Below are 25,025 nucleotides of genomic sequence, written 5' to 3' on the forward strand. Positions count from 1 at the left end.
ACTGTGCAGACATACTACAGGAGATGGTCAGAGACTGCAGACATGATACAGGAGATGGTCAGAGACTGCAGACATGATACAGGAGATGGTCAGAGACTGCAGACATGATACAGGAGATGGTCAGAGACTGCAGAGATGATACAAGAGATGGTCAGAGGCTGCAGACATGATACAAGAGATCAGTGGTGGCTGGTGCTCACAATTCTTGGGGGGGTGCAAACAAACTGAAAAATTCTGGAAAAAAAACATCAATTGCAGCCACTGTGCCCATAAAATACAGCTACTGTGCCCATAATAGCAGCCACTCTGCCCATCAAATGCATTCACTGTGCCCATCAAATGCAGCCATTGTGCCCATCAAATACAGCCACTGTGCCCCATTAAAGTAGCAGCCCCCTGCCCACTTGTTGTCTGACCGTCACTTACCCCATCTTGGTGGTGGATCAGGCAGCGGGTGACGGCGGAGATCTGTGTCCTCCATGCTTCCACTGTGCGCCTCTCTTCTTTCCTCCTGCTATGCGTCCAATAGGATTGCCTGTGCTTTCAGCCAATCTGGTGATGGGTATCAGACCTCCGCTTCCTGATTGGCGGAGAGGCGGGTCAGTGTTAGAAAAGAAATATTAATTTGCTTTTCTAACACACCTGGGTGGGCTCCGAGTGCAATGCTCTGCGCTCCGAGCCCACCCTATTTTGAAGCCTATGGCTCTTATCAGGTGCTTTGAGAAAAAAAACCCAGCCGCTGTAATTCAGGTGCCCGGCGTCCTAAAAGGGGCTGGATGCATGAATAGGGGGTGGCCACGGTGGCCGTTGATATGCATGAATCTATCCGTTATACATATAGGTCGGTGACGTGATAGAGGGGGTGGCGTCTGTGCGCCCTTGAGCTCAGGTTCACACTAGTGCGATCACAGACATTGCATGGGATTGGCACCAACGGTGGCAATAACATGCAATGAAGATGAGATGCGAGTTCAGCCATACAGTTGTATAGCTGAACTCGCATTAGATTTGCAGAAAAAAAAGTGCAGGGACTTTTTTCCCACGCACTGAAATCAGATCGCATGGATGTTCTCACCTATGCGATCCGATTCTTGTGCAAGTTCACACTGCAATCTGTGAACCGATCTGCGGTTGTCATTAACAATGTATTGACACCCGCAGCGGTTCGCAGAAGTCAGTGTGAACTGCCTGCGGGAGAGATGCGATGCATCAGTGTAAACCTAGACGGGCTGCCACTGCAAGAGATGGTCAGAGACTGCAGACATAAATGGGCTGAAATTGCACTGCACTCGGGTCGCATGTGAATTGCACAGTGCGTTCCTGTGTGATTCATGGTGTGAACCCGCCCTGTGTCTTGGAACCCACACTTTGCTCCACTAACTTGCCTGGTAGGGGGGCACTAGTTTGGGCAGTGGGCGCATTTATCCATAGCTCTTGTGGGGTGCCTAGAGCCAACCCTTTTGTGGCAGACAGCATCTGTTTGATTGGGGGGGAAGGATATGTGCTAGGGGGGCTTTGGGAGGGGAGAAGACATATGCCGGGAGGGTGGATTTCATATCCAAGCCCCCTTGTAGCACAAGTCCTAAAGTGCCCCCTAGCACACAGGGGTGTCACTAGGGTTGGTGTCACCTGGTGCGGTAAAACATGGTGTCACCCCCCCTGCACTTAGCAGGCTAGTGCATCGCTGTGGCTCTCCCCTCTTAACCTGCCACAATGGATGGAGCAGGGATTGGATTGAGGGGGGAATAGAGCTGGAATGGGATCAGGGAATGGATCCCTTGAAGACTGCTGCTGAGTGTTATCCTCTACATCCATGCTGGCACAATCCTCCTCCTTCTCTTCTTCCTGTGTGTTTGGTGGGCCCACAGCAATGCTATTTGGATAAAGGGGGCCTTGAGAAGTAAGGAAGTTCTGCTCTTCCACCTGATGTTCTGCCTCAAGTGCCCTGTCCATTATTCCATGAAGTGTGTGCTCCAGAAGGAAGACTAGAGGGACAGTATCACTGATGCATGCATTGTTGCTGCTCACCATCCTTGTAGCCGCCTCAAACGGTGACAGGACAGTGCATGCATCCTTGATAAGTACCCACTGGCTTGGTAAAAAGAAGCCAAGCTCCCCTGACCCTTTCCTGATGCCATACTCGCACGGGTACTCATTGATGGCCCTCTGCTGTGTGTGCAGCCGCTGCAGCATTGCCAACGTTGAGTTGCACCCAGTGTTAATTTTGGCAGCAAATTTCGATTTAGTTTTAGTCTTAGTCTTAGTCTTAGGACTAAAATGGCATTTTAGTTTTAGTCCCATTTTAGTCATCGTATTTTAGTCGACTAAAATCTCCAGTACATTTTAGTCCAATATAATCATTTCAGTCAACTAAAATTGAATGTACACAGCACACAGCCCCCCACCCTATGCACAATACAAAGCCCCCCACAGTACACAAAACACAGCCCCCACCCTCTTCACAATACAAAGCCTCCCACAGTACACAGCACAGCCCCCCACCCTCTGCACAATACCAGTGTTAATTTTAGTCTTAGGACTAAAATGGCATTTTAGTTTTAGTCCCATTTTAGTCTTCTACAATTGTTTTAGTTTGAGTTGTATTTAGTCGACTAAAATGTCCTACGTTTTAGTCGACTAAAATCTCCAGTACATTTCAGTAATTGCAATTTAGTTTTAGTCATAGTCTTTTGACTAAAATTACATTTTACTTTTAGTCTCATTTTAGTCTTAGGACTAAAATGGCATTTTAGTTTTAGTCTCATTTTAGTCTTTTGCCTAAAATGGCTTTTAGTTTTAGTCGTATTTTAGTCATCTCAATTGTTTTAGTTTTAGTCATTTTAGTCGACTAAAATGTTTTAGTCAACTAAATTAACACTGCACAATACAAAGCCCCCTACAATACACAGCACAGCCCCCCACCCTCTGCACAATACAAAACCCCCACAATACACAGCCCCCTACATTCCCAGGAGACCCCCAGTCTCCTGGGACAGCACTGCCAGCGTACTCTAAAGTTAAGAATAAATCACTACCAGCCCTTTCTCATACACAGCTCCTCCTGTGTCACTCTCATTGTAAATCAAAGTCTCTAAATCTACCTCATAGCTTCGTTCTTGCATGGACCCGGTCACATGACTGATCTCCTCTGAAGATTCATGGATGGTTATGTGACCGCTCTCCTCCTCCAATCTAAAGCAACACTCGGAGGAGGAGGAGCAGGAGGAGGAGAGCGGCCAACAAGAACGAAGCTATTGAGGTTAGAAGCTTCAGTTTACAATGAGTGACACAGGAGGAGGAGCAGTATAGGAGAAGGGGCTGGCAATGATTTTTTCTTAATGATAGACTTTGCTGGAAGTGCTGTCCAAGGGCCAGGAGAGGTGGGCGGCTGGCTTGAACACCCCCCAATGTGTGGCACCCGGGGGCGGACCGCCCGATCCCCGCCCCTATTGGTAAAAAACAAGTATCGGCGTATACACTGTGTGAATAAATACAGTAAATTCATGAGGGTAAACATCCCTCCTTGCCATTAACGTCCCGTTTTCATTCCTTAACGAAAACGGATTCTATTTACCACATAGTTTTCGTCAGTTGACGAAAATGTGCTGTACTTTTAGTTTCGTTTTCGTCACTGTAAAAAAGCCTCTGACGAAAATTATGACGAAAGCGTTTTCGTTGACAAAATTAACACTGGTTCCACCTGGTGGGCATGTCACAAATGAGGCGGTTGGTGGGCAGGTTGCATTCCCTTTGAATTTCAGCCAGCCAAGCACTGGCATTGTATGACCGGCAGAAATGACCACAGACTTTTCTGGCCTGCCTCAGGAGATCTTGTAAGCCTGGGTACCTGCTCAAACACCGCTGCACCACCAAATTCAGGACGTGTGCCAAACATGGAACATGGGTCAAGTGTTCCTGTTGGAAGGTTGGTGCCATTGTTGCATATAACAATTCCTGGCTGAAGCTGGCGTGGTGTCAACCACCTCTGGGCCTGCCCCAGAAGAGCTGGCAAAATCTCTGCCCCAGTGTGGCTCCTGTTCCTAGGCAGACCAACTCAAGCACCGCATGGCATCTTTTAGCCTGTTTGCATAGCCCCTTGAATGCTTACGGAGCACCACTGGTTCAGAGGACAAATCTGCAGAAGAGGCCATAGAGGAAGAAGAAAGGGGGGGTGGGGGGAGAGAGCTGTGGCATAATCACCACTAGCATTTTGGAGACATGGACAAGCTCCAACAACACTGAACCCTGTCCTGCATCCTTGCCAGCTGCCAGCAGAGTTACCCAGTGCGCCATGAAGGAAAGGTAACGTCCCTGCTCATGCCTGCTGGACCATGAGTCAGCGGTAATATGAACCTTACTGCTGACTGCCCTGTCCAATGAGGCCAAAACATTGCCTTCCACATGCCGTTAGAGAATGGCCTTCCGTGAAAAGAAATGGTGTTTTGGAACCTGCCACTGAGGTACAGCACATTCCGCAAATTCACGAAAGGGGGCAGAGTCTACCAGCTGAAAAGGCAGCAGTTGTAGTGCTAGCAATTTGGCCAAGCTAGCATTTAGACACTGAGCATGTGGATGGCTGGGACCAAATTTCTTTTTTCGGTTCAGCAACTCAACTCAACAAATCAGTTGGTGGTGTACTGCTAGCAGATTGGCTGCAAGTACTTGGGACACCTATTGCTATACCTTCATTCCTTTCAGTGCAGGTTTTTGAGAGGACTGGCTGGTATAGTAGGGTTGGAGATCCCAGATGAGGAGCAAGAAGTCCGCCTTTTTCTTTGATGTGGGTCTTTCAAGTGCTGTTGTCAACGAACTGCATGGGAGGTTGTCATATGTCTGGTCAAGCATGTGGTGCCCAAGCGGCTGCTGTTCTGGCCACTCTTGATCCGCTTCAGAAATAGGTTGCAAACGGCAATGGTACGATCTGCACACATGTTGAAAAAGGCCCACACCAAGGAACTTTTAAAAGTCAGCAGTGCCTTGTACCTGCGGAGCTTAGTGATGTGATGCAATAGGGTGGCTGCCCTTAAGCTGCCCCCTAGAGGACATCCTGCCTCGTTGGAGTTGTGCCTCCTCCTCCTCACTTTTAATCCTCTCTTCTCTCAAGCACCCAAGTACAGTCAGTGACTTCATCACCCCTCCCACCTTGTCACTGGAGCAAACTTGGCAGTATGCTACAGCTGGGGGAACATGACTGCCAGTTTCTTGACCTTCTGTGGCACCCCCTCTCTCTATGCTCACGTTACTCCCTTCCTTAATCTGGGAGCCAACATTGGAGCCTTCAAATCGCTCCTCCAGCAGCATATACCCAACACTGTGTTGGAATAATTCTGGGGACTCCTCCATGCATGATGGTGAGGCTACAGAAGGAGGGACTGTGGACAAGGAGCCGATAGAATAGGCCACTTTGGCAGCTGCATGGGAAGGCAAACTACTCTGAGCCTGGGTGACAGAGGAAGAGGACGGCTTCTTTATCCACTCCACCAACTCTTCTGCATGTTATGGCTCAATAACACGGCCAGCAACAGAAAAAAAGGACAAGCATGCCCCACGGCCACCTGCAGAGGATGCACCATGTCCACGACCACCACTGTTGACTGTAGACACAGAGGCTGCTTGTCCTCTTTTAGTGGCCTGTGAGCATTTGCCTCTCCTTGGTGGCCTTCCGGACATGATGTATTTTTTGTTTTGCAACAACACACTACACTGTATTATATACTGTGCACACCGCCTGAAGTGTATTAGAAACTATACACCACCGAATGCACTGTATATATGGGCTACACTAAATTCAGAGTATATATATTATATATATATATATATATATATATACACACACACACACTAGACTGTATGTATATATATATATTAATACACAGCCCGAAGTGTATTAAAAACTGCGTACACCACCAGAAAAGCAGTAGAAACTGTACACACTGTATTAGATACTATGTATACCACCTGCACTGTATTTGAAACTGTACAATTGCTGCACTGTATTGTATACTGTGTACACCACCAGAAGTGTAGTAGAAACTGTACACACTGTATTAGATACTGTGTACACCACTAGAAAAGTAGTAGAAACTGTACACACTGTATTAGATACTGTGTACACTGCCTGCACTGTATTAGACACTGTGTGCACCGCCTCCACTGTATTAGAAACTACAATGGCTGCACTGTATTTTATACTGTGTACACCACCAGAAGTGTAATAGAAACTGTACACACTGTGTTAGATACTGTGTACACCACCTGCACTGTATTAGAAACTGTATTACGGCTGCACTGTATTGTATACTGTGTGCACCACCAGAAATGTAGTAGAAACTACTGTACACACTGAACACCAAATAAAAGGAACGTTAGATATAGGCTACACTGGATGCAGAGTATATACAGTGGAACCTTGGATTACGAGCATAATCCGAATACTTGTAATCCAAAGCACTCGCTTATCAAAGCGAGTTTCCCCATAGAAGTCAATGGAAACGAAGATAATTAGTTCCGCATTGACTTCTATTGCATGCAATACCGCATGTGACCAGTGGTGGGGGGCGCCGGAGAGCTTCGGAAATACTCGGGGACAGCTTGGCTGAACTCAGAAACCCTCAGAAAGGCTCGGAAACGCTCAGGAACGGAGTATTTCTGAGTTATTCCAAGAATTTCTGAGTATTTCCGAACGGCTCCGAACCATTCTGAGTGTCACCAGTGCCCCCGCACCTCTGGCCAAATGTGGTACTGCACACCCCATTGGCTTGAATCCTGCTCATTTTGCGAGACAACACTTGCAAAAAGTTGCTCGTCTTTCAAAACGCTTGTTAACCGCGTATATATATATATATATATATATATATATATATATATATATATATATATACTAGCGATAACTTTATATAGCGATCTCGCAGTGCATTATGGGGCGCTCCACGGCGATGAAATTTCCCGCAAATGCCCTATAATGTTCGCTGTTCTGCAAACGGGTGAACACCCGATGTTCGAGTCGAACTTATGTTCAAACCAAACATCGAGCTCATCCCTATGTGTGAGTATGATCTCAGGTATTAGTATGAAGCCATGTCTGACAAAGGAAACTAAGGGGTCTACTTATAGAAAATTCATTCAGCCGTTACAAATATTGCTATACTTTAACACAGTGATTTCCTATGATTGTCAGCACCATCTAGTGGCCATAAAATTGTATTTTTCATTAAATACCTCAATCAGTAAAAATAGCACAATCCCGCATTATGACCACCAGATGGAGCCAAGGAAATCAGTGTATGAAATAAAATACATCCAATATTCATCACAGCTGGGTGATTGCTGGTCACATTCATTCAACTATTTTTCCCTTATCGTCTTTCAGGACAGCACATGAGAGAGAGGCTCCACCCACTAGGAAACAGGAAACACAAACTCCACCACATTTTAAAAGGCGGCTCCTCTCCACAGCTCGTCAGTTTTTGTGTTTCCTCCGGCAAGGGAACACCTAGTAGGGGCCAGGGTCTCTTATGGTGCTATCCTGAGAGGCCAGGCTGCCTACCCCACCATACCTATCTTTTTCCTCCAGAGAGTCCGATCCTCCCACACCGCGCCACAGGGTTGCTGGTAAGTGGGCTCCTTTTTTCTCTTTCTTTGCTCATGATGAGCTGGACCGTTCTTGGAGCCGCTCCTTAGGCGGCGGCAGCCGTTCGCGGGCTTTTTTGAAACCGCGTGTCGGCGTTACTGGCCGCCGCCATCTTGGAAGAGTACAGACTCGACCGGTCGGAAGTGAGGTATCCGACGAGGGGAAGGCGCTAGGAACGGGCGCATCATTTCCGATCGGAAGTGGCGCAGAGGAAGAAGGGAGGAGCGGTCCTGGTGCCTATATTCCGGTTCCGGTCGGGCGCAACGGCGTTTTTTTACTCCGGAACCGACGTTCGTAAGAGCCACCGATCGGTGCAGCACCACTATGGATTCTGTGGCAGCTGCATGTGGGACAGGCACAGGCACCAGCAAGGCCCAGGTAAGAGGCTATAGTGAATATCCTGGTTACTTTGGTGCCCCTCTCACAAATGTTTTTTTCCCCCTTGGTGGCTGGGGCCTGTCTGGGCACATGGGGTTAACTGTTGTTCCTCCTGTGCACCTGTGGTGAGTCCGTTAGGAGGAAGCTTTGGCTTAATGAATGCTGGTGTTTTTTCTCTTTTGTCATTTTTTTCTGGCAGGCTAAGAGCTCTGAACCAGCCATTAAAAAGAGATGCCCCTCATGTAAAGCAAAGTTACTGGAGGGTTGGAAGAAGACTTTATGCCAAATTTGCATTGACTCCTTAGTCAAGGAAGAGGCTTCTTCTGCGTGCAGCGACATAATCGCATCAGTTAAGAAAGAGCTAGATGCTACTATACAGGCTTTTCGCTCTTCTCTTGTAACACCAACATTAAGTCAGGCAACTACCTCAGACCCCTCTCAGGACTCACACTTAACCCCAACGGTAGAGGCTGAGGCTGGCCCAACTACCCAAAAGGGGTATTCCCCCTCATACTCTGGAGAAGAGGAGGAGGAGGATGAGGAAGAGGCAGATGCACCTTCTAGATACAAACTGTCCTTGGAACAAGTAGACAGTCTGTTGAAAGCAATTTATGCAACATTGGGAATGGAGGAAGAAAAAAGAGAATTATCGCTGCACGATAGAATGTATGAAGGGCTTGGTGAAGCATCAGGTCGCACTTTCCCTGTACATTCGGTAATCTCGGAGACCATTAAGAAAGAATGGGCTGACCCAGAGAGAAAACCCTTTTTCCCAAGAGCTCACAAGAGGCGTTTTCCATTTAATGATAATCCTGAGTCACTTTGGAATAAAGTCCCGAAGTTGGATGCAGCTTTTTCCCAAGTATCTAGATCAACAGATCTGGCATTCGAGGACATGGGTACTTTGAAGGATCCTATGGATAAGAAGGCGGACCAACAGCTTAAAAAAGCCTGGCAGTCCATTGTAGGGAATCTCAAGCCTGCTATGGCTATGACCTGTGTCTCCAGAAACATGGAGTTCTGGCTGAATCAGCTAAAAGCACATATTATAGCTGATTCACCCAAACAGGAGATTCTAGATTCCTTCCCAACCCTTATAGCAGCTGTAGCATATATTTCTGACGCCTCTGCAGATTCTATAAGAATGTCAGCTAGGTCAGGGGCCCTGACCATTGCAGCCAGGAGAGCGTTGTGGTTAAAGACATGGCCTGGGGACGCAGCTTCCAAAAATAAGTTATGCGGAGTGCCATTTTTGGGAGATCAGCTTTTTGGTCCTGATCTAGAATCTATTTTGGATAGAACAGCTGATAAAAAGAAGTCCTTTCCGGTTAAAAAGAAAAAGCAGCCAGTTAGGCGGTTTTTTCGACCTCAAAAAAATCAGGAAAGGAGTAACAGGCCCCAAGAAAAAAGAAGGAGTTGGGCGGCGCAGAGAGGAAAAGGCAAAGGGAATGTCCTTTTCAATCCTCCTACGCAGGCCAATAAGACACAATGACTTGGTGGTGCCTGTGGGAGGAAGGCTTCAAGAATTCCTTCCTCTCTGGGCAAACATAACAAAAAACCCGTTTGTTTTGGATTCAATAGCCCAGGGTTACAGGATAGAGCTGTTGAACCTTCCTCCAGAGAGGTACTGCGTAACAAATTTGCCAAAAGACACAACAAAAGCCCTAGCCATGAAGAACCTGTTAGGGGATCTGATAAAACAGGGGGTTGTGGTTCAGGTGCCTCCGGAGGAAGTTTGCCAAGGGTTCTACTCCCATATTTTTCTGATAAAGAAACCATCAGGAAGCTTTCGGCTCATCCTCAATTTAAAACCGCTAAACAGGTCAGTCCAATACAGGCGATTCCGCATGGACTCCATCTTTTCGGTAAGAAATCTCTTAGTCAGAGGATGCTTTATGGCATCAATCGACTTAAGGGATGCGTACCTGCATGTACCTATAGCTGTTCAGTCCCAGAGATATCTGAGGCTGGCAGTAAATATGGGGAGGGAGGTTTTGCACCTTCAATTCAGGGCCCTCCCGTTTGGTCTATCTTCCGCCCCTCGAATATTTACCAAAATTATGGCGGAAGCCCTAGCTCCCCTCCGGCTACAGGGGATTGCGGTTATCCCTTACCTGGACGACCTCCTTTTCTTTGCCCCTTCCAGGGAAAGGTTACAGGAGGATCTGATCAAGGCTCGCAGTCATCTGGAGGCCTTAGGTTGGATTATAAACATCCAAAAATCAAATTTCAATCCAGCACAAAGAGTCCAATTTCTGGGGTATCTGATAGACTCAGTGGATCAAAAGTTTTTTCTTCCAGAAGAGAAGAAAGTGAAGGTATTGCAGGCAGTATCCAGCCTTCAGACGAACCTGGAGGTATCAGTCAGAAGGATTATGTCAGTACTAGGAACCTTGTCCTCAACCATGCCGGCCATTCAATGGGCCAGACTCCATTTCAGACCCCTTCAGAGTTTTCTCTTAAAGATCTGGGATCACAGTCCAGAAGCTTTAGACTCAAAGGTAAGGCTTCCCACCAGGGTAAAAAGGACCCTTTGGTGGTGGAGAAATCAGGCAGTGCTGTCAAGGGGTTTACTCTGGTCCTTCCCAACAGAGAGAAGGATAACGACAGACGCCAGCAGTTGGGGATGGGGAGCACACTGGGGTCAAGACATAGCTCAGGGAGTTTGGTCCCCAGTGGAAGCAGGAAGGTCATCAAATTGGAGGGAGTTAAAGGCAGTCGCTTTAGCCTTGGTTGCCTTCTCTCCAAACCTTCGGGGGTCCCATGTGCAGATATTGTCAGACAACGCCACCACGGTGGCATACCTGAACAAACAAGGGGGCACAAGGAGCGGGACTCTTCTATTGCTATCTTCAGAGATCCTAGAATGGGCAGAGAGTCATCTACTTTCCCTGTCAGCTGTACATCTCAAGGGCACGCTAAATGGAGTAGCAGATTTCTTGAGCAGACAAAGGATTCAGGAGGCAGAGTGGAGTTTGAATCCAGAAATATTCACTCTAATAACCCAGAAGTGGGGATGCCCGCAGGTGGATCTATTCGCATCAAGAGAAAATGCTCAGCTCCCTCAGTTCTTCTCCCTGCACCGAGACAACGGATCGATAGGGATAGATGCCCTGGCACATCCTTGGAATTTCCAGCTGGGTTATGCCTTCCCCCCTTTTCAGCTAATTCCTTTAGTATTGAGGAAGATACAGAAGGAGAAGGTGTCGGTAATCTTGATCACCCCGTACTGGCCAAAAAGGGCCTGGTTTTCCTCCATTCTACTAATGTCAGTCAAACCTTTCTGGCAGCTTCCCCTCAGACAGGACTTACTACTTCAAGGTCCAGTGTATCATCCGGATATAGCAAGACTAAGTCTCACTGCTTGGTATCTGAGGAACAGCTGTTGAAAAACAAGGGTTTGTCAGAGCCTCTAGTATCTACTTTACTGGCTAGTAGAAAGAAGGTGACTAGAGATATCTACGCTAAGGTTTGGAAAATCTACAACTCCTGGTGTCGCTCGGCAAACCGAAATTTAGAAGATATTGTGTCGGTTCTGGAATTTCTGCAGAAGGGGGTGGACAAAGGGCTGGCAATCAGCACTCTTAAAGTACAAGTGGCTGCCCTAGGAGTATACCTGGATCAACCTATTTCCTCAGTTCCGTTGGTCACGAGGTTCTTTAGGTCACTTACTAGATCCAGACCAGTTCCCAATAGACACTTTCCAAAATGGGACTTGACAGTGGTTTTACAAGTACTCACAAAAGATCCTTTTGAACCATTACAGTCAATCTCGTTAAAGAATTTAACTCTAAAGACGATATTCTTAGTTGCAGTTACGACTGCGAGAAGAATTGGAGAACTTCAGGCTCTTTCAGTTAAGGAGCCCTTTATGTCAATTTACCCAGACAGGATTGTGCTTAGAACAGATCCTGCGTTTTTACCAAAAGTGGCATCAGTCCATAATAGGTCGCAGGAAATCATCCTGCCAACTTTTTGTTCAGATCCTTCAGGAAGTAAGGAAGAATTATTTCATAAGTTAGATGTAAGAAGAACCTTATTACATTACTTAGAGAAAACAAGGGACTTCAGGTCTTCGGACTCTTTATTTGTTCTGTTTTCCGGCAACAGAAAAGGAAGGAAAGCTTCAAAGGGATCAATTGCCAGATGGTTAAGAATGGCTATTTCAGAAGCTTATGTCCAGTCGGGGTTGTCTCCTCCTCAGGGAGTACGAGCACATTCTACCAGAGCTCTAGCCACTACATGGGCAGAAAAAGCTGGTGCCACCCCAGACCAAATTTGTAAGGCGGCTACGTGGTCAAGTTATCTTACGTTTGTCCGTCACTACAGATTGGATCTTCTGTCGGCTGGTGATCAGGCATTTGGCAGAAAGGTCCTGCAGGCTGTTGTCCCTCCCTAGTTGGTAAGTCTCGATTATCCTCTCATGTGCTGTCCTGAAAGACGATAAGGGAAAATTCAAGTTAGACTTACCGGTAACTTGTTTTCCATGAGTCTTTCAGGACAGCAGCAACCCGCCCTTCATGTTTATATATACATATTTATACGTATATGGAAGTGTGTGTGTGTGTATATATATATATATATGCTGTGAATTAACCGTATTATGCTTATGTGTTCCAGCTTGGGCCGGAGGTACTCTACTACAACTGACGAGCTGTGGAGAGGAGCCTCCTTTTAAAATGTGGTGGAGTTTGTGTTTCCTGTTTCCTAGTGGGTGGAGCCTCTCTCTCATGTGCTGTCCTGAAAGACTCATGGAAAACAAGTTACCGGTAAGTCTAACTTGAATTTTTTTTAATTAGACCTCTAAGTGTTTGTGAAAGCTTACACCACAAACTATACTCAGTCAATGAAAGGTAATGACTCCATTTTTATTTTTCTACTGCTATCAATGGCCAACACGGTACAACACTTTATCCATGTCTTTGGTGATCTCTGATCTCCTTATGAACTGTTTCTTACATGATGAAGATCAGCCATGGAGTATATCTGAGGTGTATATCATGGTGTGCTTCTTCCCCACATGAGAGCTGTGATGTCCAGCAACATTCATATAGAAGACATTTCCCACACTCAAGGCACTAATACACCTCGAGGGTTGTGTGGGATCCCTGATGTACAGGAAGACAGGACTTCAGAGAGGAACAATTCCCTCACTCAGGACAGGGAAATGGATTATTATGCGTATGAGATCTCTGATGTTTGTAAAGATTGGATTTATCTGAAAAACATTTACCGCACTCAGGACAGCAATACGGCTTCTCCCCCGTGTGAGATCTTTGATGTCTGGAAAGACTGGACTTCTGTGAAAAACATTTCCCACACTCAGGACAGCAATACGGCTTCTCCCCCGTGTGAGATCTCTGATGTGTGTAAAGACTGGACTTCTCTGAAAAATATTTTCCGCACTCAGGACAGGAATACGGCTTCTCCCCCGTGTGAGATCTCGGATGTGTGTAAAGACTGGACTTCTCTGAAAAATATTTCCCTCCCTCAGGATAGCAATATGTCTTCTCCCCCGTGTGAGATATCTGATGTCTGGAAAGATGGGACTTCTGTGAAAAACATTTCCCACATTCAGGACAGGAATGCGGCTTCTCCCCTGTGTGAGATCTCTGATGGTTGTAAAGACTGGACTTCTCTGAAAAAGATTTCCCGCACTCAGGACAAGAATACGGCTTCTCCCCCGTGTGAGATCTCTGATGGTTGTAAAGATGATGCTTCTGTGCAAAACATTTCCCGCACTCAGGACAGGAATGTGGCTTCTCCCCCGTGTGAGTTCTCTGATGTGTGTAAAGATGGGACTTTAGCGAAAAAGATTTCCCACACTCAGGACAGAAATGCGGCTTCTCCCCCGTGTGAGATCTCTGATGTGTGTAAAGACTGGACTTCACTGAAAAACATTTTCCGCACTCAGAACAGGAATACGGCTTCTCCCCTGTGTGAGATCTTATGTGTTCATTAAGATGGCATTTATAACGGAAACACTTCCCACACTCGGTACAGGAAAAGCTCTTATCTGTTGGAAGGACGGCACTGTCCCTCACAGTCTGAGGTTCCTCAGGATAAGAGGAATACGATGGTCCATCTACACTGTGTGGTGCCGGATGGACATTTGAGGTAGCCGGGTTTTCTCCTGGACTATACTGTGTGATGCCCTCATCTTCTACTTTACAGTCTAAAGACAAAGTGAGACAATCCTCTGAGGTTTTCCTCATCTCCCGTCCATCTACTAAAATAGAAATAAAAAGATTATTACTAGACATGAGCAGATTGGTTCCCCTAAACCAGGACTCCGCCCACATAGCTTTGTCCCTGAGGATCTGTGCTCCAACCAAACGTTCAGCAGGTAGAAAATATGTGTAAAATAAGTAAGGCCTATGTAATGTACAACTTATTATATAGGATACAACAGTTAGGAATTTATAGTATCAGAATAATATAATGTACAACATAGAGTATATAGTGCAGGGGTCAGGAGTATGTAATGTACAACATAAATTATATAGTGCAGGGGTCAGGACTCCTAATATTGGTATTCAGTAAACAGTGGAAGCTTAAATGTTTACATTAGACAAGTTGCAGAGGTCCCACACCACTGCCTCCCATCTCCTGAGACTGCACTCAGTGACTTGGGTCTGAGACTATACAGACATATCCCTCCACCCGGCACAGGCAGCAGACAACAGAACAAGTAATCCTGGGAGAATTGTCTGTCAAACATCTTTCCATACTCGGGTATGGGGCAGAGGACCCAAAGCACATACCCCAGGTGTCTAGGTCTAGTAACATCTATGGTGAAAATGAACATTTTGATTCCAGCTGAACCCCAGAATCTCCATAAATCCAGTCTAGATACATAAATTGTGTCTGCAGCACAGAGAAGGAAGATTATCTGAGAGAAATACAGGAATACAGGATGGGGAACACAGCTCAGGAAAGCAACCAGGGTATTATAGGCTGATATCATCCAGTCCTTGCCCTACTCTGGACCAATCAGTGAGCAGTATGGGTGGAGGAATGTATTTAGTGTTAATGACCCACCTGTGCTGATCTCTGTAGGAGTGTCCTCCCCTATAAATGTCCCCGTTATTCCATCCTCCTCCATAGACTGCTGATCATTCCTCTCTTCTTCTTCTCCTTTAACCTCAAATTCTATATCGATTGGATCTCCTCTCTAAATCAAGAAAATGAGAGTGAATATCATCTGTAAGATATAAGCTTTATTATTGTGATTGTAAGTCTGTAAGTGTGTTTTATAACCTCCATCCCACCAACCTTGTAACAGTGAGGGATGGTGTGATCTTCCTGTGTGTAATCCCGGGAATACAGAGGATGAGGACATCTCTCTGTTGGGTTCCTGGTATTAGGTGACTTCATCACATCCTTGTGTCCTTCTGATAACTCCTCTATCAATCCATACTCCTCATCCTCCTCTTTATACTCTTCTTTAACATCAATATTTTTATCCCTGAGATGTCCACTCTGAAAATATAATAAAACATTCATTGTAACAAACATGCTGTGTATAAATCAGAACTACCAATAATTGTCAATCATCTACCTGATGATGGTGAGGGATGGTGTGATCTTCCTGTGTGGAATCCCAGGAATACAGAGGACGGGGACATCTCTCTGGTGGGTTTCTGTAGTCGGATGACTCCACCATGGTATCCTGGTACAGATCTTTATGTTCTTTAAGAAACTCTGACTCCTCCATCACCCCATCCTCATCATCCTCCTCTTTTATCTCTTCTTTAACCTCAACTTTAGAATCTCTCAGGTTTCCACTCTGAATATAGAATAAAAATGACATCAATTGTAACAATGCAGATAATGTACAGATCCTAATGATACTATCAGTGATTGTTCTTCATCTACCTGATGATGGTGAGGGATGGTGTGATCTTCCTGTGTGGAATCCCGGGAATACAGAGGACGGGGACATCTCTCTGGTGGGTTCCCATTACTGGATCCATCTGTAGGAAACACACACACTGACTGAATACATTGTTTCTATGTGTTTATCAGATGATGGGGGATCTGGGTGGACCCTCCGTACTGCTCTCTCCTTTACAATAAAGTCTCCTCTTACCCGGTGATGTGAGGGGCGGCTGATTGTCCATCATGACGTCCTTGTAGAGATCCTTGTGTCCTTCTAAATACTCCCACTCCTCCATGGAGAAATAGACAGTGACATCCTGACACCTTATAGGAACCTGACACACACAATGATACAGTCACCATCCAGACACATCCCTTGTCTGTTACTGGATAATGTCCCAGAATTCCCAGCACCGCTCACCTCTCCTCCATGATCTCTCTGGTGATTTCTAGAATCTTCTTTTTATTTCTCTATTCTATCAGGGAGGGAGGTGGAGGCAATGTGATGGCCATATGATCTCCAGACTTCACAGGAGGAAACTCTAGATCTGAACACAAAGAGCAAAATCAAATTATATTCCCAGAGTCTTCCTCACCTCATCATTCAGGTCTCCATTTTATTAAAGCCTCACTTCAGGCTGAGGCTCACACCGCATGACGAGGCTCTAAGTACCTAAAGACCATCCAGCCTGGTAAATGGAATTGGGTCCTAAGCTCCATAAAGGAAAGAAGCCTGCCAGCTACCATGATGTCTCACAGAATCTTAACACCAAACCTAGCCCAAAGCTGGGGGTCAGGGATAGAGCGAAGATGTGGGAGTTTGGGATTACCCCATAATGGAGTGCAAGGGGACCATCTGTTAGGCCAATGGAATCTTTTCCTAGCTGCAGCCCAAACCCTGATTGTGGTCTTAGTAGGATAGGGTAGCATAGGATAAGCCCGGGGTCCCCAGTAGATCACATTCTCCAGCTCCATAAGAGAACCCAGATTGGCAGGCTCTAGACACACCGCTGCATTTGTCCATGAATGCATGAACCACCACTGGACAGTAACCAAAACAGCGGCCCAAAGTAGACTTGAAGGTCTGGCAGCGCCAGGCCTCCACAGTGCACCGGAAGGATTAAATCGGATCTCGTCACTCTGGGAAGAGCTCCCCCCAAATAAAAAATCCCATACACCGCTGACTTTTGCTGCAGCTCAGGGTTTCTTAGCACTCAGGTATGTGCAAATGTAGGAGAATTCTCCATCAGAGCTCTGGGGAAAGACATCTGGTCACTCTGCCATCTTGGACATGCCCTAAGAGGCAGTTTTGTAAGGGAAGTGTGGGTTACCAGTGCCTGGGGCAGGGCAAGTAATTTGTGGGGTGCAAGGTGCAGGAGAAGGGTGCAGGACATGTGCTGTGTGCAGCATGCAGGACATGGCATGCATGACATGTGGTGTAGGGTGCAGAATGCAGGACATGGGTTGCAGGGTACCACAGAAGGGTGTAGTTCACCACAGGACATGGAATGCAGGAGAAGGGTGCAAAACGCAGGAAATGGAGTGCAGGGGAAGGATACAGTGTGCAGAATGCAGGACATGTGGTGCAGGGTGCAAAACGCAGGACATATTTACATAGTAGGTAAGGTTGAATAAAGACAATAGTCTATCCAGTTCAACCTGTGTAGGGGCATGTGTGTCAGTGTCAATGATCATTTCCCATATCCCTGTATGTTGTGTTCTTTAAGATGCACATCCAAGAGTCTTTTAAAAATATCCATACGCCCCGCAGCCATCACCAATTGTGGAAGTTGTGTATGTGGAGTTCAACATATCCCCCTCTCTGTACTGACCACGAAAATCAGGGCTGCTGAGCCCTGACCACAGTGGTCAGTCTTCGTTCCCTTGGTCACCCGCAGCCTGCTCTCAGCTCTCCCCGTCACCCCCCCTTTCTGCCTGTCAGTTTCGTGCCTGTGTCTCTGTCTCCCCTGCCGTTATTACTATACATCAAAAATTCTTAATGCTCAGTGCCAGCCCCTCTATTATAGCCTGCCATAGCACACTGTACATGCCTTTTATAAAAACGAGGCTTGTAAATAACAATTCAGAGCGCTCTTCAGGCCGGTCACATGATGCTCGGCCGGTTACCAGGGCTACTGCAGGAGGAGCTGAGCGGCCATGTGATATCCCCAGCTGACATTCATCAGGGGGAATACAGAAGCCGCGAGTCATGTGACCGGCCTGAAGAGCATCCTAAAACAGTATTTACAAGCCTAGTTTATTTTTAAAGACTTACACAGTGTGCTATGTCAGGCTCTAATAGAGGGGCTGGCATAGGCTTGCTTATATGGGTTCACACACAGGAATATTGTATACATATGCTCATGTGTGCTCTGTCAGCTCAATAGAGAGAATAGGCAATTAAACAGCTCTCTATAGCAGGGAGTCCATGCATGAAAGTTCAAATGCAGCACAAGGTGTGTTGGTGGTCACAGATAGGCTGACTGTGGATGGCTGCTGGCTCATAACAAGCTAGAAGGGGCTCTGTAGACAGTAAAACACAAAAGACAGCAGCGCCATCTAAGTGCAGCAATGTTAAAACATTTTAATATAGGACAGACAATTTGGAACTCACAAGATGGTAGAGATCACAGCGCATGTAGGAAGGTATAAGAGATATAAGAGGTTCATCCACTCCTGGGGGAAGGCGGTCGGCTCACAGGCGGAGAGGCAGCTGATGTTCCCGGCTGTGCTGGTGGCTCCCAGCGCTTCCTGGTTCTCAGAATTGGCTCAGGGGCGGCTGGACACGTCACTTCCGGATGGTGAGGGAGTGGGGAGGAGCGCGCGTTCGGAGCATGCGCGCTCCTTCATCAGGCATTAGCAGTGTCCATGTTTGAAGTGGTTATTATAGTCAATTTTGCCAGGAGACGTTGATGCTGTGCCATGGCAACCGCTCGCAGAACACACATCTAATTACAGAGTAGGCACTGGTGTGTCAGGCTGGATTGGGCAGGTCGAGCTCATGTGAACAGAAATGAGCTTTGAAATGAAACCAAAAACGTTGTATACATTGCAATAGAGATAATAAAAACAAAGGTGGAAAGAGGGGGGTTTAGTAAAAAAAAAAAATGTTATAACATAAAAGAATTATCCTGCAATCTAGAAGCAGCTGAGGTGGGAGGTAGGTGAACTGAAGTAAAAAATATAAAAAATGAATGAAAATAAATAAAAAATGAAAATGAGAATAAACGATAAATGGAAAAATGATGCTGACAATGAGTAGAAAAAGTGATACAAAGAATATATATATATATATATATATATATATATATATATATATATATATATATATATATATATATATATATTTTATTCAATAATGATAAAATAAATGATATGAGAAATAAATAAAAGAAAAAAGAAATTAAATAAAACTCCCTCATCATGCGGAAGTGACGTGTCCAGCCACCCCTGAGCCGATTCTGAGAACCAGGAATCGCTGGGAGCCATCAGCGCAGCCGGGAATGTCAGCTGCCTCTCCATCTGCGAGCCAACCGCCTTCTCCCAGGAGTGGATGAACCTCTTATACAGTGCCCCCCACCCCCCCCTAGCAGTCACAAAAAAATTTTTTTAAACATGGCCCTTTAAAAAAAAAAAAAGAAAAGAAAAAAGAAGTCCTTAAGTGCACTGTGTTCAGGCACCGGACACAGTGCACTATGGGAAGCGCCACGTCTATGCAATCACGAGATTGCAGACGCGGCGCTTCATTGGCGGGGTTTGGAGCTGCTTTGCAGTGCAATCCATTGCGCCGAACAGCTTCCGCCCGGCGCCCATAGTAAATCACTATGGCCGGGTTCTATGTTCTCAGTGTGAGAAAAAAGTCACTTCTGGCGGGCTACAAAAAGATGGCTGTCGTGAGGACTAATCCCCTTGTGTTCAGTGGAGAGGGGAGGCCCCTCCCCTCACCACTAAACACATGGAGAAAGCCAGGAACTGAATAGCTGCCGCTGAAGGGGAGAGACAGACAAGGCATTTTTATAGAGGATTGTGCACTATTATACAGGCATGAAGGAGGGCTGTGCTGCCGGGGACACAGATGTGAGGAGGACTCTGCTCTGCTGATGGGCACACAGATGTAAGGAGGACTCCGCTGATGGGGACACAGATGTAAGGAGGACTCCGCTGATGGGGACACAGATGTAAGGAGAGGCTCCACTGACGGGGACACAGATGTAAGGAGGGGCTCCACTGATGGGGACACAGATGTGGGCGGCACAGTGGTGTAGTAGTTTGCACTCTCACCTAGCAGAAATAAGGTCGTTGATTCAAATCCCAACCACGACACCATCTGCCTGGAGTTTGCATGTTCTCCCTGTGCCTGTGTGGGTTTCCTCTGGGTACTCCGGTTTCCTCCCACACTCCAAAGACATGCTGGTAGGTTAATCAGATCCTGTCTGTAAATTGGCCCTAGTATGTGTATATGTGTATGTGTTTGTAAGCGCGTCGGGACCCTGCTGGGTAAAGGACCACGCTATATCAAGATGCAACTCAACTCAACTCAAGATGTAAGGAGGGACTCCGCTGACGGGGACACAAATGTAAGGAGGGACTCCGCTGGGGGCACCTGATGTAAGGAGGGACTCTGCTGGGGGCACCTGATGTAAGGACGGACTCTGCTGGGGGCTGCAAGAAGGGACTCTGCTGGAGGCACCTGATGTAAGGAGGGACTCCGCTGGGGGCACCTGATGTAAGGACGGACTCTGTTGGGGACACCTGATGTAAGGACGGACACCTGATGGCATCTGGTGGCAGGTGACACGCTCAGGTCTCCCACTGATTCTGCATTATAGTGAGTTGAATGATTTCATTTTATTTTACAATGTAATAATAGAAATATTGTGCTTCAAACATCCTGAGACCATAACAACCATGGTGCCAGGATGATTGCAGCGCCAACACCAGGTGTTTAGAGTATGTTTATCTGCTGATTGTTAAACTTTCTAGAATACACATATTTCTATTGTTGTGTAGGATATGGGCCTGCTGTCCCTCCCTCTCTCCCTCCATCCCTCGTATATCTGAGACGCTAACTACACCCCCTTAGAGTCACGCCCACTATTTCGCTTAAACCATGCCCGTTTTCACCAAGTGGGAGGGGTCAAAAAGGAAGGACGGGGTCTGGCGCCCCCGCATCCTAAAACTTCACCATACGCAACTGCTCTTAAACCTTCTTATACCTTCCTACATGCGCTGTGATCTCTACGATCTTGTAAGTTCCAAATTGACTGTCCTATATTAAAATGTTTTAACATTGCTGCACTTAGATGGCGCTGCTCTCTTTTTTGTTTTATATGGGTTCACAAACACTTTAAGGTTAAACCGCTTCTCCTCCAATCTCATTGTGTGGCCCCATGTCCTCTCACACCCCCTGAGACTGAACAGATTTCTTGCTACACTGGGATCACCACTGAGATATTTGTAAATTCGGTATCATGTCCCCTCTCAAGCGTCTTTTCTCCAGCGAGAATAAATTTAGTGCTTGTAGTCGCTCCTCGTATTTGAGGTCCTCCAGCCCCCTGATTAACTTAGTTGCCCTTCTTTGGACTCTCTCCAACTCCAGCACATCCCTTCTGAAGCCTGGAGACCAGAACTGGAGATAATACTCCAGGTGTGGCCTGACCAGAGTTTTATAAAGTGGCAGGAATATAGTTTTATCTCTGGAAAAATTCCCTCTTTTGCTCATGCTAATATTCTGGTGCTTTGGTAGCTGCAGCTTGTTGACATTGCATGCTATTGCTCAGTCTGTCTTCTACTAGGACCCCCAGATCTTTCTCTATTCTTGACTCCCCCAGTGGTTCTCTCCCCACGGGGTACAGGGTACCAGAGAAGGGTGTAGGTCTACGCAGTACATGGAAAGCAGGAGAAGGGTGCAGAATGCAGGACATGGGGTGCAGGAGAAAGGTGCAGGACATGGGGTGCAGGGTACCAGAGAAGGATGTAGGTCACCACAGCACATGGTATGCAGGACACAGCACACAATGCAGGACATGGGGTGCAGGGGAAGGGTACATTGTGCAGACTGCAGGACATGGGGAGCAGGGTGCACAATGTAGAACATTGGGGTGCAAGGTGCAGGACATGTGGTGCAGGGTGCATAACACAGGACATGGGATGCAGGGGAAAGGTACAGTGTGCAGAATGCAGGACATGGGGTACAGGGTACCAGAGAAGGGTGTAGGTCACCGCAGGTCATAGGATGCAGGAAAAGGTTGCAGAACACAGGACATGGGATCAATAAGGGGGATGTCCCACGCTGATGGTGAAATTCTAATAATGTGAGCTGCTGCCTCCACCAGGACACCTACCTAGGTAGGGTCCAAGTATGACAACATTTTCAAAATAATGGTGGTAGTGGCGGTGCTCTGGTTAATGCAATAAACTTGGTAAAGTGACATGTGCTAATTAGTGTCATAAAGTGACACGTGCAAATTGATGTAAATATAAGTGACGCAGTGTGAAATATATATGGTACAGTGAAAAAATATAAAAATGTAAAAACCCACAATATAAGAAAAACAACAATTGCATAAGGTGATTGGTTAATCAATTCCTTGAATCTGTGAATAAACAGTCCAATGTGAAAAATTCTTAAAAAACTAAAAAGGTCAATAAACGTTCTTCAAAGGAAAAACAGGTGACCGGTGCCTTATTTCCTTCCCGTGCCTGGAAAAAGATAACTTACTGTAATTTGTGCAAGTGCTCCACTCCGTGCCCTTCTTATGAGTACCAGAAAGCTCTCCCCTCTAGGAGGTGTTGCGCCTTTTGTTGGAACAGACCTCCAATAGAAAGATTCCTCGTCAGCCCCTTCTCCTTGTTGTTGCACAGTACATGCAAAAAAGAAAGTAATACTCACTACTAGCTATTTCCTGATTGGTCCCAATCTGGGTTGTATCATGAAGCTGAGTGGTGAAACACTTTTTCCAATGCTCGACTGCAGATCTTTGCACACTGGTGAGGAGGAGTAATCTTCTGTCTTACAGTATCTAGCAGTGAAGTCACTAGACTAGCTCTGGTGAAGGTCGATAGTCTCCCCACCTCTGGGTAAGGATTTGAGTCCATCAACAATGTTCTCTTAATGAAATGTTCAGCATTTGCTCCATACAATTTCACCATCAAAACTCCTTTGTAGGCTGTATGTTGCAACATACCAAGGTCTGGGTGGGAGGACCCCGATCACCTGACTTCCTCCAAATATATACCCTCTACCAGCATCCCCAGCGGCCCAAGACTCTTACTGATTGGCCGAAAGAGATATGCATATTCATAACTTAGTGTAGCAAGGTCCCGGGTCCCCTCTGGTCTAATGAGAACCTTAAGAGTTAGGGATAGCTGACATCCTTCTATGTAGAGTGGGTTATGAGGCATGGTGGGTGCAATGCAAAGTAGATCAATGGGCGCCAGACACTTCTCGAATGCAAAGAGATTTATTGTCTCTTAAACAGAACGGTGGGAGAGAGGGTTTAGGGCCAGGGCACCCTTAAGTGGTTGCAATGTTAATTGGCAGACTCCGAGACTTCTATAGGTAGATAGCCATGCAGGGAAAGGCACCTGGCCGGACGCCACATCTGCATGTCTAGACTTGCTATCTCCTATGGCAACAATCTTGAACAGTTACTAACCAAAGTTGTAATGAACTCTTTCATTTCCTCCACAGTCTCCTTTTTAGATCTTCTCTCCATTGAGCTCCCAGTCTATCACTTAGACCCGCTGACCCACTGCCACTGGATCTCCTGAGCTCTTCCAATCTTCTCACTATCTTCCTCAAGCGTCACCCCCCCCCCACCCCCGTGTCCCTGCTGGGTCCCTAGCTTGGCACACCAGATACTCCTCAAGCGTCACCCCACTGGTCTGCTCGGTCCCTGGCTTGGCGTACAAGACTGCTCTGCAAGCATCACCTCCACTGGCTGGGTCCCTGGCTTGATACCTGCTGAAGTTTCCCAATTCGTCCGTCCCCAGTTTGTGAGAATATTGCCATGGTACTTGCTTCAGCTACTCGCGGTGGTCCCTGGTAACAAGGTTGATGGTCCCTTAGTGGCCACAGCTTCCCCTCTACCTCTGACCACAACAAGGTTCACTGGCCAGCAGAACTGTCACTTCTGGTTGGATTGCAAGCCGCAATCCCAACCCTACGCTGCTCTCTTGCTTCTGGATAGGTGCTCAGACAGCCTAGCAGATACCGCCGGGATAGGCCTCAGGCTCTGGCCTAACAACTTGGGGCTGCACAACATACGTCCACCTAGACAGCCGTCCAGGTGGCACAGAACCCCGATCTCCTGACCTCACCCAAATAAATAGGCTCTCCCAGCAGGCCAAGGGATTCAAGAAAATCCCTTCACATTGGCTGAGACACCCCATGTTTTCCAAATCTGTCTCTGCTATGCCCTTGTTTTATCCAATGTCACCAGATACCCAGCCATCTAGTGACAGAAGAGAGAAGTGCAGCAATTCCAGAATTAGGGTGAAACCAATTGACCTTCTATCAATTGGCCAAGACAACTATCACTTGGCAGGAAAATTTAGGAGCAACCCTGTCTAAACATCAGGGTGCTACATCAGTCTCGCTGCAGCTCATCCTATTAATGCCAAAGGCAACAGTGCCACCTATTGACAGAAGGATGGAACCACAGCTATACCAGGCGTAGGAGAAAACCCAAATGATCATAAAGACTATAAATCGGCCAGGTTAGTTACCACCTAGCACAGCTAAATTTACCAGTAACCCCTGTTTAAGGCAAGGGTGCTGCACACTGTACACAGCATACACTACAGCCGCCCCCGCTGCAGTGACCCGCACTTAGCTGTCTCTCCCTCTCCCCCTAGTGGTCATGCTGGAAGAGGAAGCACAGGTGACAGAGTTGCGGCTGGGTACGGTTTCCCAAGTTTTGTTTACCTTTCCTGGGGATACATGAACTACTGTACTGATTAAAGAGAGCCTGTCATTGTGTACAGCAGTGTATTTAGGTTTTGTGCTGCCCTAGGCCTGACTAAACTCGGGCACCCCCTAATTTAAATATGACCCAACCCTTTCTGTCAAGGCCACACCCCTTGCTGTTTAAGACCCGCCCTGAAATTTTCAAGTGGGGGCACTAGTTCTGAG

At 46.7% G+C, this 25,025-nt stretch overlaps 2 protein-coding genes across 2 annotated transcripts in view; one reads left to right on the forward strand and one right to left on the reverse strand.

Moving 5' to 3' along the window:
• The window catches only part of LOC141121905 (uncharacterized), a 619,894-nt gene that overhangs the window by 385,898 nt on the left and 208,971 nt on the right, over window positions 1–25,025 (reverse strand). Inside the window, 1 exon segment of the mRNA XM_073611661.1 lies at window positions 15,570–15,797. Coding sequence (XP_073467762.1) covers window positions 15,570–15,797 — 228 coding nt within the window.
• LOC141121909 (uncharacterized) overlaps window positions 1–25,025 on the forward strand; it is a 196,083-nt gene that overhangs the window by 54,780 nt on the left and 116,278 nt on the right. The gene's annotated exons all lie outside the window — the stretch shown is intronic.

Source organism: Aquarana catesbeiana, unplaced genomic scaffold, assembly GCF_042186555.1.
Source record: "Aquarana catesbeiana isolate 2022-GZ unplaced genomic scaffold, ASM4218655v1 unanchor233, whole genome shotgun sequence".
Lineage (NCBI taxonomy): Eukaryota > Metazoa > Chordata > Amphibia > Anura > Ranidae > Aquarana > Aquarana catesbeiana.